This window comes from Bacillus rossius, chromosome 13 (assembly GCF_032445375.1).
Source record: "Bacillus rossius redtenbacheri isolate Brsri chromosome 13, Brsri_v3, whole genome shotgun sequence".
Lineage (NCBI taxonomy): Eukaryota > Metazoa > Arthropoda > Insecta > Phasmatodea > Bacillidae > Bacillus > Bacillus rossius.
This window is the reverse complement of record NC_086340.1, coordinates 92629-110561: the sequence shown is the minus strand read 5'-3', so window position 1 is coordinate 110561 and position 17933 is coordinate 92629. Positions and strand designations below refer to the sequence as shown.

Below are 17933 nucleotides of genomic sequence, written 5' to 3'. Positions count from 1 at the left end.
CCATACTCTCATGACTCATGAGCCATACTCTCATGACTCATGAGCCATACTCTCATGACTCATGAGCCATACTCTCATGACTCATGAGCCATACTCTCATGACTCATGAGCCATACTCTCATGACTCATGAGCCATACTCTCATGACTCATGAGCCATACTCTCATGACTCATGAGCCATACTCTCATGAGCTTGAGCAGCGAGTGGCGAGCGCACAGCTCTGGCGCCGACATTCACCAGCTAGCGACCACCACTGCCTTAGCGAGAAGCAATCTGGGCTTTTCCTGGAAGACAACATTATACCTGTCGTCGGGCAACAACTAACACTGTGTAATTAGTGCGCCGCAAAGTATACCTGCACTGAACCACAGACAAAAGGATGAACACCACACCATGTCCACACGATGTAAATTTTCGCTCTAGGCAGTGATACAAGACACTACGTTCAGTTTTTATTTTTGAGATTATGTTCCCGTATGTATAATTTATCTGCATTATAAATTATCACATTAATTAAAGTTTACCGAGATTATTTTAACTAAATAAAATAATAAATTTTGTATACATGTTTATATTAATATTGAACACTGAGTTGTTTTTTTTTTGTTTAATTGAATTCATACTTTACCAACTATTGTTATAATATCACTAGTCATTTTACTATTTTATTACTATTCATTATTTGGAAGCAAAATTAAAGTTAGTTTCTTTTATCGCGCCACGTAAGTACACGCATCCATTCTCTGATTTCCTCCCGCGACAAAGCGGTGTAGGACTGCAATGGAGGGAGTGGTGACTTGAACGTCTGGACGGGTCGAGGTCAAGTGGACGGAGCCAGGAAATGCCGCGGTCGTCTCCGAGCAGAGCAATCAGCCCGAGCGGCCGTCCTTGTTTACCCGCCGACCGCTCTCGTGCTCACTCGTGTCCCGTCACGGCCCGGCCGAGCTCGAGCTACACACTGCACGGCGGGGGCGCACCACAACGCCGAAATACCACAACGCCGAAATACACAACGCCGAAATACACAACGCCGAAATACACTAACGCCGAAAAATGTAATTGCAGGACTCCCACAAAGGTTAGACTAGGTTAAGTTAGACTAGGTTAAGTTAGACTAGGTTAAGTTAGACTAGGTTAAGTTAGACTAGGTTAAGTTAGACTAGGTTAGGTTAGGCTAGGATATGCTAGGTTCAGTTAGGTTAGGTTATATTACGCTAGGTTAGGTTTGATTGTGGAAATTTCGGCTTTAAGGTACATTTAAGAAACACACACAAATTCATTCAGTTGTTATTTCGGCGTTGTGGTACACAGCAGTTTTCTAGCTGTCGGCGTTGTGGTCAATTTTGACATTCGGCGTTGTGGTAACGACCCCTGCACGACATTTCAGGCGGTGTACTATCCTGGGCGATTCACGGCGAGATATGTTACGACACTTGCACAAATGTCACTGCCACCCCCCCTCCCCACCCCTACTCCTGCCCCCACCACTGACTGCTCCACGACTAACAAAAATAAATTGTCTCTCTCTTACGAAAAAAAAAAAAAATACGGTTTTAATAATTATACGCATTAATAGGGGGGGAATAAACCTACAATTCTTGAAAAAAAAAATCTTAAAAAGAAGTGAATCATGTTTGAAACCATACAATTGAATACTTCATCTAAAAAATATCCTCGTGGTCATCACGTTATCGCGCCGCTGTCTGCCCGGTGCATGTGGTCGCCGCTGCTTCCTCCCGGGACAGGAAGACAGGAAGACAGACCGCGCGGCTTCCTGGAGCACAGGCGGCGACAGGAACACAGTCCCACAGCCAGGAGTCTCGGCGCTACGGCGCTAGTCCCCGAGGGAACAGACAATTACCGGCACTTTCTGCACTTATTGATGGTGTAGCAGTCGGTGATTGAAGTAGTACAACAAGTTATGTTTTAAACGGTTAAACAAGCTTTAGTGACCAAATTCGTGTTACGATTATTTTTTTATTGCAAAAAACGTATCTACTAACGTGAACAAATCGCTTTACTCTCAGTCACTCTCAATATTCGATACAGGAAAAAAAATAGTTTTAACGTAGTATGTAAAATCACATTATCACTAACTTAAAATAACATTTCTTCTTGCCGTCGATGTGGATTCCTGGTGATGTATAGAGTTTGTTACAGTGATGTAGACCAGATAGTATTCCTTCATCCTTGTGATTTCAGTCTAAAGTTTGGTATGTTTGTACTCGTGTGATGATGACGTCAGAGCTACGAGGCGCTGCACCAGTTTTAGTCGGCCCGAAAATAATGCGCGGCGAGGCATTTGGCAAGCGTCCTGACGCTCGGGTGTGAATGGGGGAGGGAGGGGGGGGGGGTCGTTTCGGCAGACGCCGGACAAGGCAACTAGCCGCAGCATCCGACACGGCCCGGACTGACGACTAGTCCCCTGCTTCTATATATGTTGTTTTAGTTATATTAATTATTACACTTAATCACAATTATTTTTGTAATCTTCGTGCTTTGCACTGTACAGCATTTCATTACATTCATACTCAGCAATCAACATTTTTGACGTTTCCACACTCCAAATGTATTTATTTGTGGGCATAGTGGACATTTTTAAAATTTACTACCGTGAATCGATGAAAACAATCAAATTCTTTTATAAAATGTAATGCCAACCTATTACATTTTATAAAATAAATCTTATAAAAGATATAATTGATAAAATATGACCTATTATTTATAAAATATGACCTATTACACTATAAAAGAATCTTGGTCAAAGAAGTTTTATAAAAGAAGTTTTATAAAAGATGTTTTATAAAAGATGTTTTATAAAATATTTTACAGTGGAATACCGGCCTTACTCTTACACGCGGCCCCAACTACAGTATGTCAATAACAGAATGTTCCAGTTATAAAGTTTAACAGCATCAACTGTAAGCGTTATAGTGTGTTGGTTCAATGTCACAAACAGTAACTCAAAAACAGTTTTAGATAATCGCATGCGCGAGTACAGCTTTGTTTGTTTTCTCGCTCGCAACGCCACCCACGCAAAACGGCGACTCCTGAGCGTAAAGCGTTTTGCGTTCTGAAATTTGCCAAGAGTGAACCTGTAAACTTTATTCGGAAAAAGGATGGAGTCCCATCCCCATTGCAATCTCTTTGTAAGAGAGTGGTAGAACGTCCAAGTCCCTGGCCGTTGTATTGGTCGTAATGGTCGAGAAGACAGAGCTCTTTCACGCTTACCTCCACGTTCACCTGACATAACACCATGCGATTTTTTTTCTTTAGGACTTTACAAAAGATTGCGTCTACGTTCCGCCGTTATCTAATGATGTTCCAGAGTTGAGACACTTTACATTACTCCGGACTTGTTAACCAAAGTGTGGGATGAATTTAACTTTGGGTTGGATGTGTGCCGTATAAATAAAAGGTGCACACATTGAACATAAGAAAAACTAGTTTACCTTAAATTTGTTATTTTTGTTGTAAATCGTCTAAATTAAACTATTATAATGTATCATTGAAACTGAGACATTATTTTATGGACAACCTATATATTAACATACAGACTGCATATCATTTCGATACTCGGTACAATGGGATAAAATTATTCAAGGTAAAATATTGGTTATGAATTATAAAAACACGCATGACCTTTATAAACGTCCGCCAAGAATGAGACTCTGGAGTTATGCTGTTGTTGTTGTTCCAAAGGCAAGCAAGTTTCCATAATCATTTCCTTCGCACTGCGACGTAGCGGAAATAGAATCTTTCAAGGACATGTGCCACAGCTAGTATATTTTTAATCTCAAATAATTTACCTTCTTTTAATAACTAAAAGTGGCCGGGAAATACATCTTAGACACATGCTTAGACACATTGGCGGTAACAAAAAATAAATTGTTAGCGTCAATTAAAATTCAGCTGGTATCTCAACGCACTAAGACCATTCAATGTGGCGGGAAATATTTAAATGTCAAATCCCACACATGTCGCGCGAATAAAAGAAAGAAGTCCACTGCTTGTTAGGGGTTCTAGACGCGCCGTAGCGTTAAGGGCGAAAACTGTCATTTTTGGACCGTTTCATCGTCTCTACGCGCAATGCTCTAAACTAGTTAATTCTTCGGCAACGCACCTTAACGGGACTAACAGTTACAGCAAAATATGGCGGGATAAACAACAAAAAATTATGAAAATGAGTAGTCTTAATACCACTTAAAAACTGGATGTAGCTACCTACCACAGCATAGTCCATGATAGATGCTACTCAGTGTGGAACCGAAGCTAATAATTGACCTAACGGACCCGCCTAGTCAGATTTGTGTTTGTGTGGGGAGATAAGTGCGACGTTCGCAGGTGCTTCTAGCGCGGTGTCGCCTCTAAGCGCAAGGCTGCGGATTGGCGCGCAGTCTTCTCGCCGTGTAGAGAGCATCTACGAGATCTGAGTGAGTGGACATCATGACATTATGAGGCGGAGTAATGAACTTAAAGGTGTAATGGAAGTCACTTGAGTGGTTTCAAGAATATCTACCGGGGTGTATCATATTTGAAATTCATTCTGAAAGCACGCGAACAGACGGCACTCGGGGGACACGCAGAAGTGGATCCAACCACAGGAATGTCGTGACCACACACGGGCCGCGGGCTGGACGCAGTCACGGCGCAGCCACGGATAGCCTCACGGAGGCTTGTCCAAGGTCGCCACGCGTCCCCATTGTCTGACGGCCCGACAGCACTGCTATGCGCCGAGTGAGGCACTCGACACGTACATGAGTCAGACCATCGACCACACACAGCCAATAACACGCTGAGTCTCATACATCTTGTAAATGTTTTACGCTTTTTCTTCATTACTTTTTAAGGACTATTATAAAATATAAATTCTATACTCGCCAACATTTTTGTCGTTCTGCCACTAATACTTTACTTACCACGCATATTTACTTAGTGCAGTCTCACGGGAGTAAAAAGTTATGATAATTACGAAAAAAATGCGCGCCTTATTACAACCATGATATTGCACAAGTGGATAGGTGTTTAAAAACTCAAGGGAGGAATAGGGTTGAAATTATAAAAAAAAAAAAAAAAAACAGTCCTTTAATAAGAGTAATGACGTGCGAGAGAGCGCGGACCAATCACGACACGAGCTGAGGGGCGCTTCAATGCCAGAGGCCACTGCGAGGCGGACTTGTCCGAGGCTTTGCAGAACCTCGCTAGCCGAGGACTGTACACCTGTCATATTACAGCAGGTCGGCAATCACTTACGAAACAACTACCTTTCAGGCGTAGAAAATTCTAAATGCAATATGCTTACACAGATTTCATAACTCATTTTTTATTTTTTACGAAAATATTGTACGTTCAACCAACACAGTTCGTTGCAAACCCGCCAGTGGTTGAACATACGTGAATAAATAAATACGTTAATGCTAGTAAAAAAAATTTACTGCAACATTATCGACCCCCCTCCCCACCCAAAAAAAATAATAAAAAAACTCACCAACGAATAGGAGGCTATGGGACCCACCTAGTCAGGAATGTATACGTGTGATACGGGATGATAAGCGCGACGCTCGCTGGTGCTGCTAGCGCGGTGTCTCCTCTGGACTGGCGCGCAGTCTTCTCGTCGTGCACAGGACAACTGTGAGATAAGAGCGGTAACCATGACATTATTCGGCGGAGAAAAATGAAGATAAAGGTGTAATAAACCTTTAACGGTTGTTCCAATGTGTCTAAAACAGCCATCTTAACGCTTCTGAAATCACTAAATACCGAAACAGAGCTACAGAGCTACTATGCTTGTGGAGAGACAGCGGCCGGAAGTGGCTGAGCGGAAGCAGGCAGGCGGCGACCCGTGGCGGTCGACAGGCGTGGCGACACCGTCTGTGGGAGCAGCCCCCCCCCCCCCCCCCAACAACCCTCAACCCATTTGCATTTACATAGTTCATTTCAGTCTGGAGAATCATCCAGCCCGCACCATCCCCACAGCTGGCCCACAATTCTCTTATCAACTTTCCTCGTTTCAAACTGAGCCGTTTCTTTCAGATCCTGTGTGATGGACTAGAGTACGGCATTTTCCCCTTCGAATTTCGTGATCACTACTGAGAATTTCCAGGATTTCCCCCCCCCCTCCCCCCCTCCCCCCCCTCAAGATTCCAAGAAAATTCCCTGGCCGATCCCAACTTCCCTGACCTGCCACACGCGGATGCCACGTGGCGCCATGCCGCGGACACCACCGCAACCACAGAGGCCTTCGGGAGCCACATTCTCCGCACTCTCATCACATCACACCACCGACGTGTACTCACGAAACACTAGGATCCACACTCCAAGTGACGATCTGCACACCTAAATTTTGTAGTTATTGACTTTTTAAGTTATACTTTTATAGGTACGTTATGAAAAAAATGGAGTTAATTTAAACGATGCGCGCTCACCATGCAACAAAAATAGACAGGATAGAAAAAAAAGGCTACATACAAATAAAAATTACATATAACCTATTAAATCATATAATTTAGTGATTGACATCGAATACTGGTCCATATAACTAGAAGCATGTATTTATTGTGAATATTAGTGATGGAAATTGTGTTTATAAACTTTTATCAAGTGTATTTAAGTAACGTTGCATAAAATCTTTTACATTGGGCGTTATTTGCGTTTTGCTTAATATTCTTAGATATACCGACTCAAAATGGCTACGTGCACAATAGTACGGCCTACTGACAACAGGTGGTGCTAGCAGTCCTCTACACTGTGGCAGCGTGTGCTAAGGACTGTAGTGCTGTGTATGGGGGTGCTGTCACAACTTAGAAACACACAAGATAGAAACGACTAAGTTATGCCTGTTTCTAAGTTGTGTGTTTCTAAGTTGTGTGTTTCTAAGTTGTGTGTTTCTAAGTTACGTGTTTCTAAGTTACGTGTTTCTAAGTTACGTGTTTCTAAGTTACGTGTTTCTAAGTTACGTGTTTCTAAGTTACGTGTTTCTAAGTTACGTGTTTCTAAGTTACTTGTTTCTAAGTTACGTGTTTCTAAGTTACGTGTTTCTAAGTTACGTGTTTCTAAGTTACGTGTTTCTAAGTTACGTGTTTCTAAGTTACGTGTTTCTAAGTTACATGTTTCTAAGTTATGTGTTTCTAAGTTATGAAAATTCTAAGTTGGCAATATAGAAACGTCTAAGTTATGCCTGTTTCTAAGTTGTGTGTTTCTAAGTTACGTGTTTCTAAGTTACGTGTTTCTAAGTTATGAAAATTCTAAGTTGTGTGATTCTGCGTTGAGTGTTTCTAAGTTATGTGGTTCCCTGCGGTATGGACGGATCCTTGTACAGCCACTGTGTTTAGAAACAAGCAGGCTTGCTTGAAGAAAGTGTGGCTTTGTCTGGTCGTGTCTCGGCCCGGTGCCGCAGAAGCCAGGGCAGAGCACATCGCACTCCCGTTATCCACGAGCCGTGACCTTGCCACGTCATTGTGGAGGAGGGGGGAGGAGGTGTGTGGCACGGAGCGTGTTGCTACATGCGCGCCAGGACAGTGCCGTTGGAGAGGGAACTGTGGTATGTAGCTACTACTATACTGATAAATGTTTACACCTATTTAGTACACCGTTGCGATAAACAATAACTAGGGAAGTTTTTAAAAGCATCTGAACTTCTTGAACAGATTTTTTTTTTAATTAAGTTGAAGTTGACGTTTATTCCCATCTGTTTCCGGATGCAACAGAGACCAAACGTAAATAACAAGATACTGTTTAAAACACGCGACAAAATAGCTATAGGGGTTAAGTAAATTGAGAAACATGGAAAAAAATATAAAAAAAGGACAACAAATTTGGACTCCGGAGGCTTTTTGTCAGTGTGTATTTTCTAAATGGGTCCACCAACACGCCCGTTCAGTTTGTCTAACTCTCTACTGATCATCCTGTTTGTGTATAAATTTTTAAGCCCCACCTGGGACAAGTAGTTTCCTAAATCACATAGCAGAATTTTTAACAAAAGTAAAAATGTGTGTGTGTATGAATGTTGCAAGTCAAATATTTCGCAGGGGAGGGCAAGAGAGAGAGAAATACGTCACTAACTTTAAACAGGGTGTCCATGCAATTCTATAGTAAAATTTTTCCATACTTTTCCCAACACATTTCATGATTCCATGACTTTTAGAAAAATGATTTACCTATTTTTCAATCTTCTGAGGGGGAAAAAAAAAAATTCTCGATATCTCCACTCTATTTCAAACAGAAGCTTTGACACGCTATTATGTAGTTTGTGATTAGGCAATAAAACACAATCTGTAAAAAAAATTATTTCATAGTTTTGCCGATGGCAGACTGGAGCACACATTTTCCCCTTCGAAGTTTTATCTGTGACTTCTCCCTGACCACTCAGCACTTCCCTGACTTTCCAGAATGTAGACACCCGAGAACGTATTAAAATACATCTATAAGACTGTACAGTTTGAGCTATCTCGGTTTAAGGCCGGTCCACACGCAACGTTTTCAGCAAATATTTACCTGCGCAGGTCACATCCTTGTAGACAAGACGTAGCGTGTAGGCAGGAAAACTGTGGCCAAGAGCATTATGTCCGCGCAGTTCAGTCGACCTGCACGGACTTGTATGGCGTGTGGACACTTCCTACGTCTTCTCCGCACACGGGGCTCAGTTCTCCCTCGGTGTTTGTGCCGGAACAGTGTAATCTGTTCCGACGATGACCGATCTGCGACAGTGTTCACGTGAATTTCTTACAGAGTTCATTGGTCTGTACGAGTCCTTTCCGTGTTTGTGGCGGGTCAAATCAAAAGAATATAGCGATAGGGACAAAAAAAAGTCAAGCGTATGAAGCACTTGTGCAAAAATACAAAGAGGTTGACATCGCGGCTAACAGAGATAAAATCACAAAAAAAAAACCATTAATTCTTTAAAGTCGGTATACCGGAAAGAATTGGCCAAAGTAAGGAATTCTCGCAACTGATAGGATAAAACTTGGCTGCAAACTGTGTTGTGTGGACACGGCTAAACTGCAACCTCTTGTTTGCACAGTTTTGCCTGCGCAGTCGAAACTGTGTACAAAACGTTGCGAGTGGACCGGCCTTACATGACAGTGTTCAGCGAAGGTTGGCAGTCATGTATGTGCCGTGCAGAGCCGACTACAGGCGGAAGTCTCAGGCCCGGTAATGGATGAGACCACTTCGCCCCATCAGCCCGCACAATGGCGTAGCGGCTCCAGAGGTCAGCGCACGCGGCTACGAGTACGTCCTTCAGTGCGACCAGAGGTCCTAAAGGAAGAGCACTAATTTCCCCCCCCCCCCATGTCCTCCATGCCGCATTTTACCTTTTCTCCCCCCCCCCCCCTCGTAAAAAACGTATTTCAAAATTGTTAGCCATTGCCGAACCGTGTAACGTCTCAACTATGGTGTTATAAAATTAAAAAAAAAAAAAAAAATGCGTACACGTACTTTAAGTACGCGCGTTACAAGTTAGGCTTGATTGAGTCATAAAAAAAAAATTCTGAATGCATATAATTAACCACTGGAGTAACATTACAAAAAATTCTGTTGGTAAACTATAAATTGAATCAAATTAAAAAATTAATAAATACTCGGTATATTTCATATTAATAAACAAACGTAAAATATTAATTAATTTAGTACAATAATCGAGATAAATTTTAATTAATAATGAAAATCAATAAATATGCTGAATGTTTATTCCAATGTATTAATGTTCATTATTTATAAATAATAATGTAATAATTTATAATGCAAATAAATTAACATATGGGAACATAACCTTTCTTACATAAATACACTTAAAAAAGTTTATAAAAGCCTAATGTAGTATAACATCAAAAAATAACATCAATAACACATTCCAGGTCTTCTTTTAAGTATTATTTAAAAATTATTAGTATTACCGAATCGGGTAATGCATCTCAACTTTAGTTCTATAAAATCATAAGGGGGGAAGCATATTCGACAATGACTCATAAATTCATCAGAAATGCCTTAAAATAGTATTTTATAGGGCCAATAACTTGTCTAGGCTTTGAGCTTCCCATCTGACTGGCAGCCGAAGTTCCCCGGCTGACACGTGGTCATACACGTGGCAGTGAGGGCTACGGGGGTAGGGGGGGGGGGGGGGGGCAACCTCTCATCCCGTACATTTTCACCCCTACGTGAAAGGCACTAAACTAGAGTTAATTTTTTTTTTTTCGTTGGTAACGCGCCTACACAGAACTAGTGGTGATTAAGCTACTTCACAGCGTACTACATTTATCACGCTACACACGTATACGTAAACCTTTCAAAATCTTAAGGAGATTTTATACACATTGATTTGCACTAAAACTCTACCACGCAATCTACCCTGACTCGGTTTAGTTCTGCACTTGACTTTTTTTCACTTTCTTGTTATTACTATTAGTTAAGGGCCATTTCTGTGAATTTATCACGATACTCTCTTGCATGTGTTGCTGCCACAAATATTTCGAACGGATCATCATAATGCAGTGTATGACTGAGGTGATTCACGCGACAGCTCATCAGCTAGGAATGATTAACACTCGCGCGCAACTGTTTACAGATCACTTCGAGTGGTCGATCACTCATCATGGAAACTTTTACCCGCGCAACGAAACACGGAAGCCCACGTTCAAAACCCCAATTCGAGCAGCGATCAAGTGAAGTACTTGGTAAAATAAAACGTACCTGTATGACACACTACTTCGTGTCGTCAGATGGGGCGTCCCGATTTGAATTTCCGACTGGCAACAAAGAAAACTATTCTACGTCAAAAAAAACTATAATCCGTACTCACAAGCAAATATCGCTCAGCTACATTCTACACTAGTAAACGAAGCAACCCTAAAGAATGAAACAGCAAGTCAGTAACAGCTCAGTCTCGCAAGCAACGAGGGGGAATTGACTTGAATATGGCATCATGATTGAATTAAGGGATATTTGGGTCAATTTTAACACGGTACCTCTCTTGGATTTGTTTTCACCACAAATATTTTGAACAGGTATTCACTAGTGTAAGATGTAATTTTTTTTTTGTGACAACTTACTCAACACCTGCTTCAGCCAATTTCCCCGATTTTTCCCTGTCCCAGCCAAAATCTCTCCTTTACTCATCCGTGTATCTGTGAAGCAACAGATATATTACAATACACTTTTATAAAAAAACACCTAAACATACATAAGGTGCCGGAATTGACTGTTCAATGTTTTCCTGCACAATATGCAATTTACAATGTTTCTATTTTCTTTTAACACTACGTAACCGACGCTGGCATCATGAAAAGTTTATTTAATTAATTTGAGCAAAAATCAGACACGGGTGATTAACAGCACACGAATAGGAAATTTTTAATTTTTCCTGGGTTCCCAGCTTTTTAAAGTAACCTATTCTTCAGTTACCCGAGTTTCCCCAGTTCCGTAGGAACCATGTTGATATAAATGGCGAGGATTCAGAGTGTGGAAGGAGCACGCCTAGTCAGGGGCGTATCTGTCTGAGGCGGGACCATCTGGTGCATGTGGACTGGCGCGCAGTGATATATTTGAGCGGTAACCATGACACACGGCGGGGAAATGAACACAGAGGTGCAGTCCAAGGCTATTTGGGTTGCTTTCTTAAGATTCTGATCATGTCTGAAATGTACGCTGAAAACACGCGGCTTAGCCCCGGAGACAGAACTACCCGTCAGCACACAGCACTCGGGTATCTTCGGCAGCCTCGCAGAGAGAACGCACGGCTGAAAGGGGAGTAGAGCAGAGAGTAGAGCAGAGAGCCGGGAACCAGGACACGCCGCGCGACCTCCAAGGGCGGCCAGCGACCTTGGCGGAGCAGCGCGGCTATTCCAGGCCGCGTCGCTGCTGGCTGACCGCTGGGCACGCGGGCACACACGTGCCTGCACGTCCGACACGCGTGCCGCAGGTACGTCACTTAGACTCACTTCCACCCGGGGCGTCGACTCATCCTGACACCCCCACCCCTCCTTTTATTTTCCAAAACCAAAACGTTTCCCCGACAGCAACTCTCATCGCCACCATAATATTTTCGATTCAACTTAAGATGGTAAACAGATTCGCAGTCGTTTCATTTTTTAATACATACCATCTAGTACGCGAAATATACAAGTTTTTAAAAATATTTGACGATATACATCCATGCAGCTTTCAATACAAATAAATCAGTTAATTTGCCCTCCCAATTTTTTTTGTGCTAACTCTATGATATTCAAGTAAATATCTAAATTAACAATCACTCTGCCCCCTCCACAATCTAGCGCCCGGAGTACATGCCCCATCCGCTACCCTCCAGTTCATGCTTATTACACATAGCACATAGTGTTACGTTGATTCATCGGGGCGCTCCTTATATCCAGGTAGTACACTGAAATGGCTCAGGATTATATTATGAATATGAAAACCCTGTCAACTAGGATAAGGATAACCAAAGAGTAAAAAGAAAAACTAAATTAATTAAATTAGATACATAATTAATAGTAGTTGCAAAATATTTAACTGTCCCAAAAATGTTCACGCAAAAACTAAAAAAAAAAAAATTACGATTCCAACAAGTGATAAGTAAAATTTGGCAATTATGTGCAATTATGTGCAATTGACGGCAAAAAAAGGAATAGAACAATTTATCTTTAAAGTAATCAAAATGTGCTTCCATTCCTATTTTTTTTATTTAAAAAAAACACTTGCGCAAAAACAACGCTAAACAGTGGCGTATTGTTTAGACGAAGTTCGTGATGAAAACAAAAAAAAAAAAAAACACCACGGAAAGCCTAAGACGTGACGAGATAAATAAGCAAACATGTGCAAAACACCAGAAAATACAAAGGTCAAAAGGAACACAGAGTCGGTTGTGGAATCTAAATCCGTCGCGTGCGTCCGTCAATCACGTCATCTATAGCCACACGAAAAAAAAAAAAAAAATAAATTCCATCCATCCGTCAGAAACTTTATCAAGCCCTAACTTTCAACAGACGGATGAAATTATAAAATGTCTTAAAAAGGCATTGCCCTAAATTTAACTTTTATTATTTTTTTACTTTTAAATTTATTTGACTGCTCCCATATTAAGTTTTAACTTGCATTTGAAAACCTAAAGTTTTATACTTGTACGGTAACTTATACGGTGACTCAGAGATTGTTTATTTTAAATTAAATATTCAAAACAAAAAAAAAAATATTTATAAATGTTTAGCGAGGTTGTGGAAAAATGTCCCTAACGTTTCCACAAATATGACGTTATCATTGAAAGAGAAACAGAGAGGACCATGGGCGTCGCAACCGGGGGGGGGGGGGGGGGCACGTCCCCCCCCCCCCCCCAATAATAAAAGTCTTCAATTTCGTCCCCTCCAATAATATATTTAGTTTCGTAGTTATATTAAAAATATTATTACTGTGATATAACCCATATGTTGCGCATGGTGCATTTAGTCCAGTCGTAGTAATGTAAGCACTGTGTTCCATAAACTTTGTTCTCTGAAAAAAAATATTTTTTTATAAAAAATAAATTATATATTGCAACCAAGTATAATTAGAATATTTAGGAAAGAAAAATGCCTAAAAACCACCTTTTTGCACCTTCAAATGCCAGGTTTTCCCCGGGGGAAGACCCCGGGCACCCCCCCCCCCCCCCCCCCCCCCCGCTATTTTCCAGGGGATGGATATTCCTCAACAACTAAATCAATTGCAGTATCCCTCAAAAAATATATCCTTGCGACGCCCATGTACCTCGTTTAGGGTAAAATTTCAATCCGGATTGAAATTTTACTTAAAACACTTTGTTGTGGACTGAAGTTGGAGTGAAGTGAGATAATCCACTCCACTTGTTGAGGTGGACTGGACTGAAGAATCCGGATTGAGATTTTACTTTAAACACGGACTGGAGTGAAAAGAAAACACGCACGAGCAAGCCGCCGCCATAATGCATTGTTTGTTATTGGTCTCGTTGCATTTCAGGCATAATTTGTGAAAATCGCAACAAAAAAAAGAGCAGAGGAATGTGTAGACAGAGATGGAAGTAGAGTTATTGTTGGGCATAATGATTGAAAAACATATTTTAAGATTGATGGACGGAAAAAAAGTATAGGAAAGATGATATTTGAGTTGAAGGCAGAAATGGATAGTGTGGGGTTCAAAAGAACAACAGAACATAATAATTAAATGGAAAGGACAACATATTCAGGCCATGTTGACTCCAACTTCGATCTTGTTTACATTTCAATCTGGATTGTGATATATACCATAAACGCATTTCGTCAGTTTATGTTCGTTACACATTCACTCCGAGTTCAATCCGGATTGAAATTTCACCCTAAACGAGGTAATGGAGAGGAAAAGGGCCGAGGGGCGGCGACTCACGAGGTGCGAGCAGGTGAGGTCCCAGGCGGAGCGCGCCAGAAGGCGGCCAGACGCCGGGGGCATGCCCGCGGAGGAGTTGGCGCGACCGCGCGACTTGGGCGTCCGCCGCAGCGACGAGAACCAGCCCGGCGCGGGGCGCGCCTGGGCCTGACCGCTGCTACACCGCTCCAGCATGGCGAGGCGCTGCTCGCTAGCTCCGCATCACTCCCGCCAATCCGCGCGACCTGTCTGCTCCGCGGCCCGCGCGACACTGCCGGCCGCTCTCCCCGCCGGCCGCCGCGCGGCGCTGGCGTCGCTCTTCCCCCACTCCTCCGCTCCCCCCACTCTCCCACTCCTCTCCCACCCCCCCTCCGCGCGCGGGAAGCCTACGATTCACGCCGAGTCCGAACATTACCGAATACCTGCCTTCGGGTGACTTCGGAATTCTTTTGATTAGCTATGTAGCTAACATATCCTAACCGATCATCCAAATTTTAAAATAATATTAAATTTACCTAACCCATCATTACCCACTGTCCACACAACCTAACCCAACTGACCATTTTCATTCTCTATATCACAGATTTGTAATGCATAAACCTAATCATTTGTTAAAATGGTGAACTATTAGATCACAATGTCAGAAAAACCTTGTCAAAAAGTAGTTGTTTTTATTATTATTTTCCCTTTTATAAAAATTACTCACCTTAATAATTACAAATTTACTATTTCAGAAGAACAAATTTAAATGGTGTTTTATTTCTTTTTTTCATTCATACATAACTTTCCAGTGTATGTAACACTCACATTGACTAGATTTTCTCATTGGTATCATTGGAGAAGTTAGCATTGACATTTCCGGCATTTAAAACAGACGTTTTTTCACCTAAAAAAAAAAAAAAGATTTCCGAAGACACCCGAAGTCAAGTATTCGGTAATGTTCGGGCATGTCGAATACTCGGCGTGAATCGTAGGCTTCCCTTCCTTCACGCGCGTCGTTATCAACTTACCATTACCAAACCTTACTGCTCTTCAGGTAGATTTCCCAGTAATAAATACTACCGTGAAAACAAGGGTTGAGATTTAAAAAAAATTAAAATTTCCTTAGTATCGATTTCGTCGGAATTTTTTTTTTTTTACATTTGTCCAAAAACTAAATTTTTATGCGTCGCTGTTGTGACAAAAACAAAAATTTAATAGTTTAAATGCAATACTGGCTTTACTGCTTAAGGCCCGTGTGTGGGATTTTAAAATGCGTCGTTGGGTATTCTTTGCGGGGAAGGGGGAGATAATGTAAAACTTGAATACGAATATTCCAGTCACATGTGAAAAATGGTATTTTCAGGTTAAAGGTTGGTGTAAAATTATTGCAAATATTAACTGTGATATAAATATGGCCGTTTTACTTGATACTAGCTGCGGTTCTCCAGAGATCCTTCGGAATAACGCGTAGCCAAGGCTGTTTTTTCTTTCAAAAGGCAGGGGATGTTTAATGTCAGTACGTTACGGCCAGGACAATTGGTTTTCCATTCCAAGTGAACATTGTTCAATATATTGTTTAACTATTTATACTTTCTTTTTCCTAAATTTTCGGGTAGATCTGCGTGCCTGATACCGGGTAGAGACACAGTAATGCGGGAAGCCTTCTTTTCACAGACGAGAGAGCCAAACCCCCGATCATGCATCTTCGGTTTTTTTTTTTTTTTTTGGTTCATTGTAAATAAATATGGCGGTGTTCATAAAAGGAAAGACCATAAACAAGGCAACGGTATTTATTTGTACGCCGCCATATTTTTCGTTTGCAGTGTGTCCGTGAGTGTTTATTTTGGACAACTCATGATAACTAACGGTCAATTAGGTTAGGTTAGCTACATTATAAATACTTTAAAACATTGTGGACGGTTGACTTGGTTAGGATAGCTACATTAAAGATACTGTGAAATCACGTAAACAAACGGTTTCCTAGCCCTGGATAGCCACATATTAAAAAGTTATTTGCTAAGCAACCATAAAATGATTTTACAGTATTTTTAATGTAGCTATACTTACCTTATATAACCAACCATCCAAAATGTTTTTAAGTATTTATAATGTAGCTAACCTATCCTAATCGACCGTAAAATTTAATGCCACACCGGTTTATACAGTGAGATGGAACGGCGTACGACGTATGAGTAAGCTACATCCCAAATAAATACACCTGTTGTGGTACAGGGGGGGGGGGGGGGGAAAGGCGAGCATGAACTTCGGGTGTGGCTCTCTCGTCTGTGGAATGAAGGCTTCCCCAGTAATGCGTGTTGGTTTCATCTTTGAATATATATACTGTATAGAAGTCGCCAGCCCAGGTTAACATTTCTAATACGGTTTTGAGGTAGTTGGTTAATTCACCGCCGCAATCGCCGCCATCTCTAGGGCATCGACTCGTGGTGGTCCCTAGCGGACAAGTGTCGAACTCTTCAAACACCCCCTTCCCCCTCCCGTTGAACGACCTTGACCTGCAGTGAATGATGGGTGGGCGGTGCGGGGGAATGACAGCGGGCGACAGTGCTGCGCTCTAACGTGTAAATAACAACCTAAGACAATACAGGGCGTTACGGCAGCGCACTGCAGCGGTTAAGTTCCCAAGCTGCTCGTCATACGCTCCTGAAAAACGTAGATTAAATCCTATCCACTCGCGACTTCTATACAGTACATATATGTATTGAAAGGCTTCATGGAAGTGCCGACGAGACGGGCAGGAGCAGTGGTGGGGGGGAGGAGGAAGCGGCCCCGATAGCAGCGCACGGACATGACGCACGCAGGGTTATCGCCGCGGCGAGGCGGAAGGAAAGATGTGGTCCTCGCGGGGGAAACCCCGACCCCGGCCCTGGAGGAGTCTGCGACCAGACAACTGTCTACACCGCCCGCACATCGTGGCAGAGCTGCACAACAAACCACGCCACTTACAAGCAGCTCAACATGTCCGAGCTGTGTCTGTTCACGAAAAGCACTTAAGAATACGCCGAGGACGTTTTGAACTGTTGAATTTTTTTGACGTGACAACGTCTAATAAATCGATGAACGCCGAGGCTGCACGCACGAAAAAGTGTCCCGTAACGCACATTGTCCCGTTACGCTGTGTCCCGTTACGCTCATTGTACGCTTGCGCCGCATCTATCTCTCCTCCACTCGATTGGAACGACCATTCGATTTGACTTTTTCGAGGCACATTAAACTTGAAACACTCCAATTCTTTCCTGCTTTTCCTATCATCGCCCTATCCTTAACAGAATAACACAGATTGGAAGAAGTTAAATAGCGAACATGTATAAAAGTTATAGTTAAAATAATCTGTTCGTTAAAGTAATAAACATATTTGAATTAATGAGAGCAAATAAAAGTAAATTTATGAATTAAATTGTAGATTTCATTTCACACTTTGTATCCATACAAAATAGTGATAATTCAATAAAAATGATTCAATTTATTCATAAAAGTATGCATTCATGTCATCAATGTTTTGATATGACGTTGTCACGTTAAACTATCGTCCGTAAACCGACTTTACAGACAACCAATTTTTTAGAAGAGTTACGCGCTGTACAGATCCTTCA

At 41.8% G+C, this 17933-nt stretch overlaps 1 protein-coding gene across 6 annotated transcripts in view; it reads right to left on the bottom strand.

The window, feature by feature from the left end:
- Positions 1–17933, bottom strand: part of LOC134538055 (cytohesin-1) — an 84977-nt gene that overhangs the window by 36978 nt on the left and 30066 nt on the right. The window contains exon 1 of one of the 6 annotated variants that reach the window (XM_063379027.1): positions 14362–14657. The exons of 4 other annotated variants lie outside the window; for them this stretch is intronic. In XM_063379027.1, the coding sequence (XP_063235097.1) occupies positions 14362–14535 (174 nt within the window). In that variant the 5' untranslated portion in view covers positions 14536–14657. Of the gene's footprint in view, positions 1–14361; positions 14658–17933 lie in introns of those variants that run through there. One more of the 6 variants, XM_063379029.1, reaches the window with a different exon arrangement.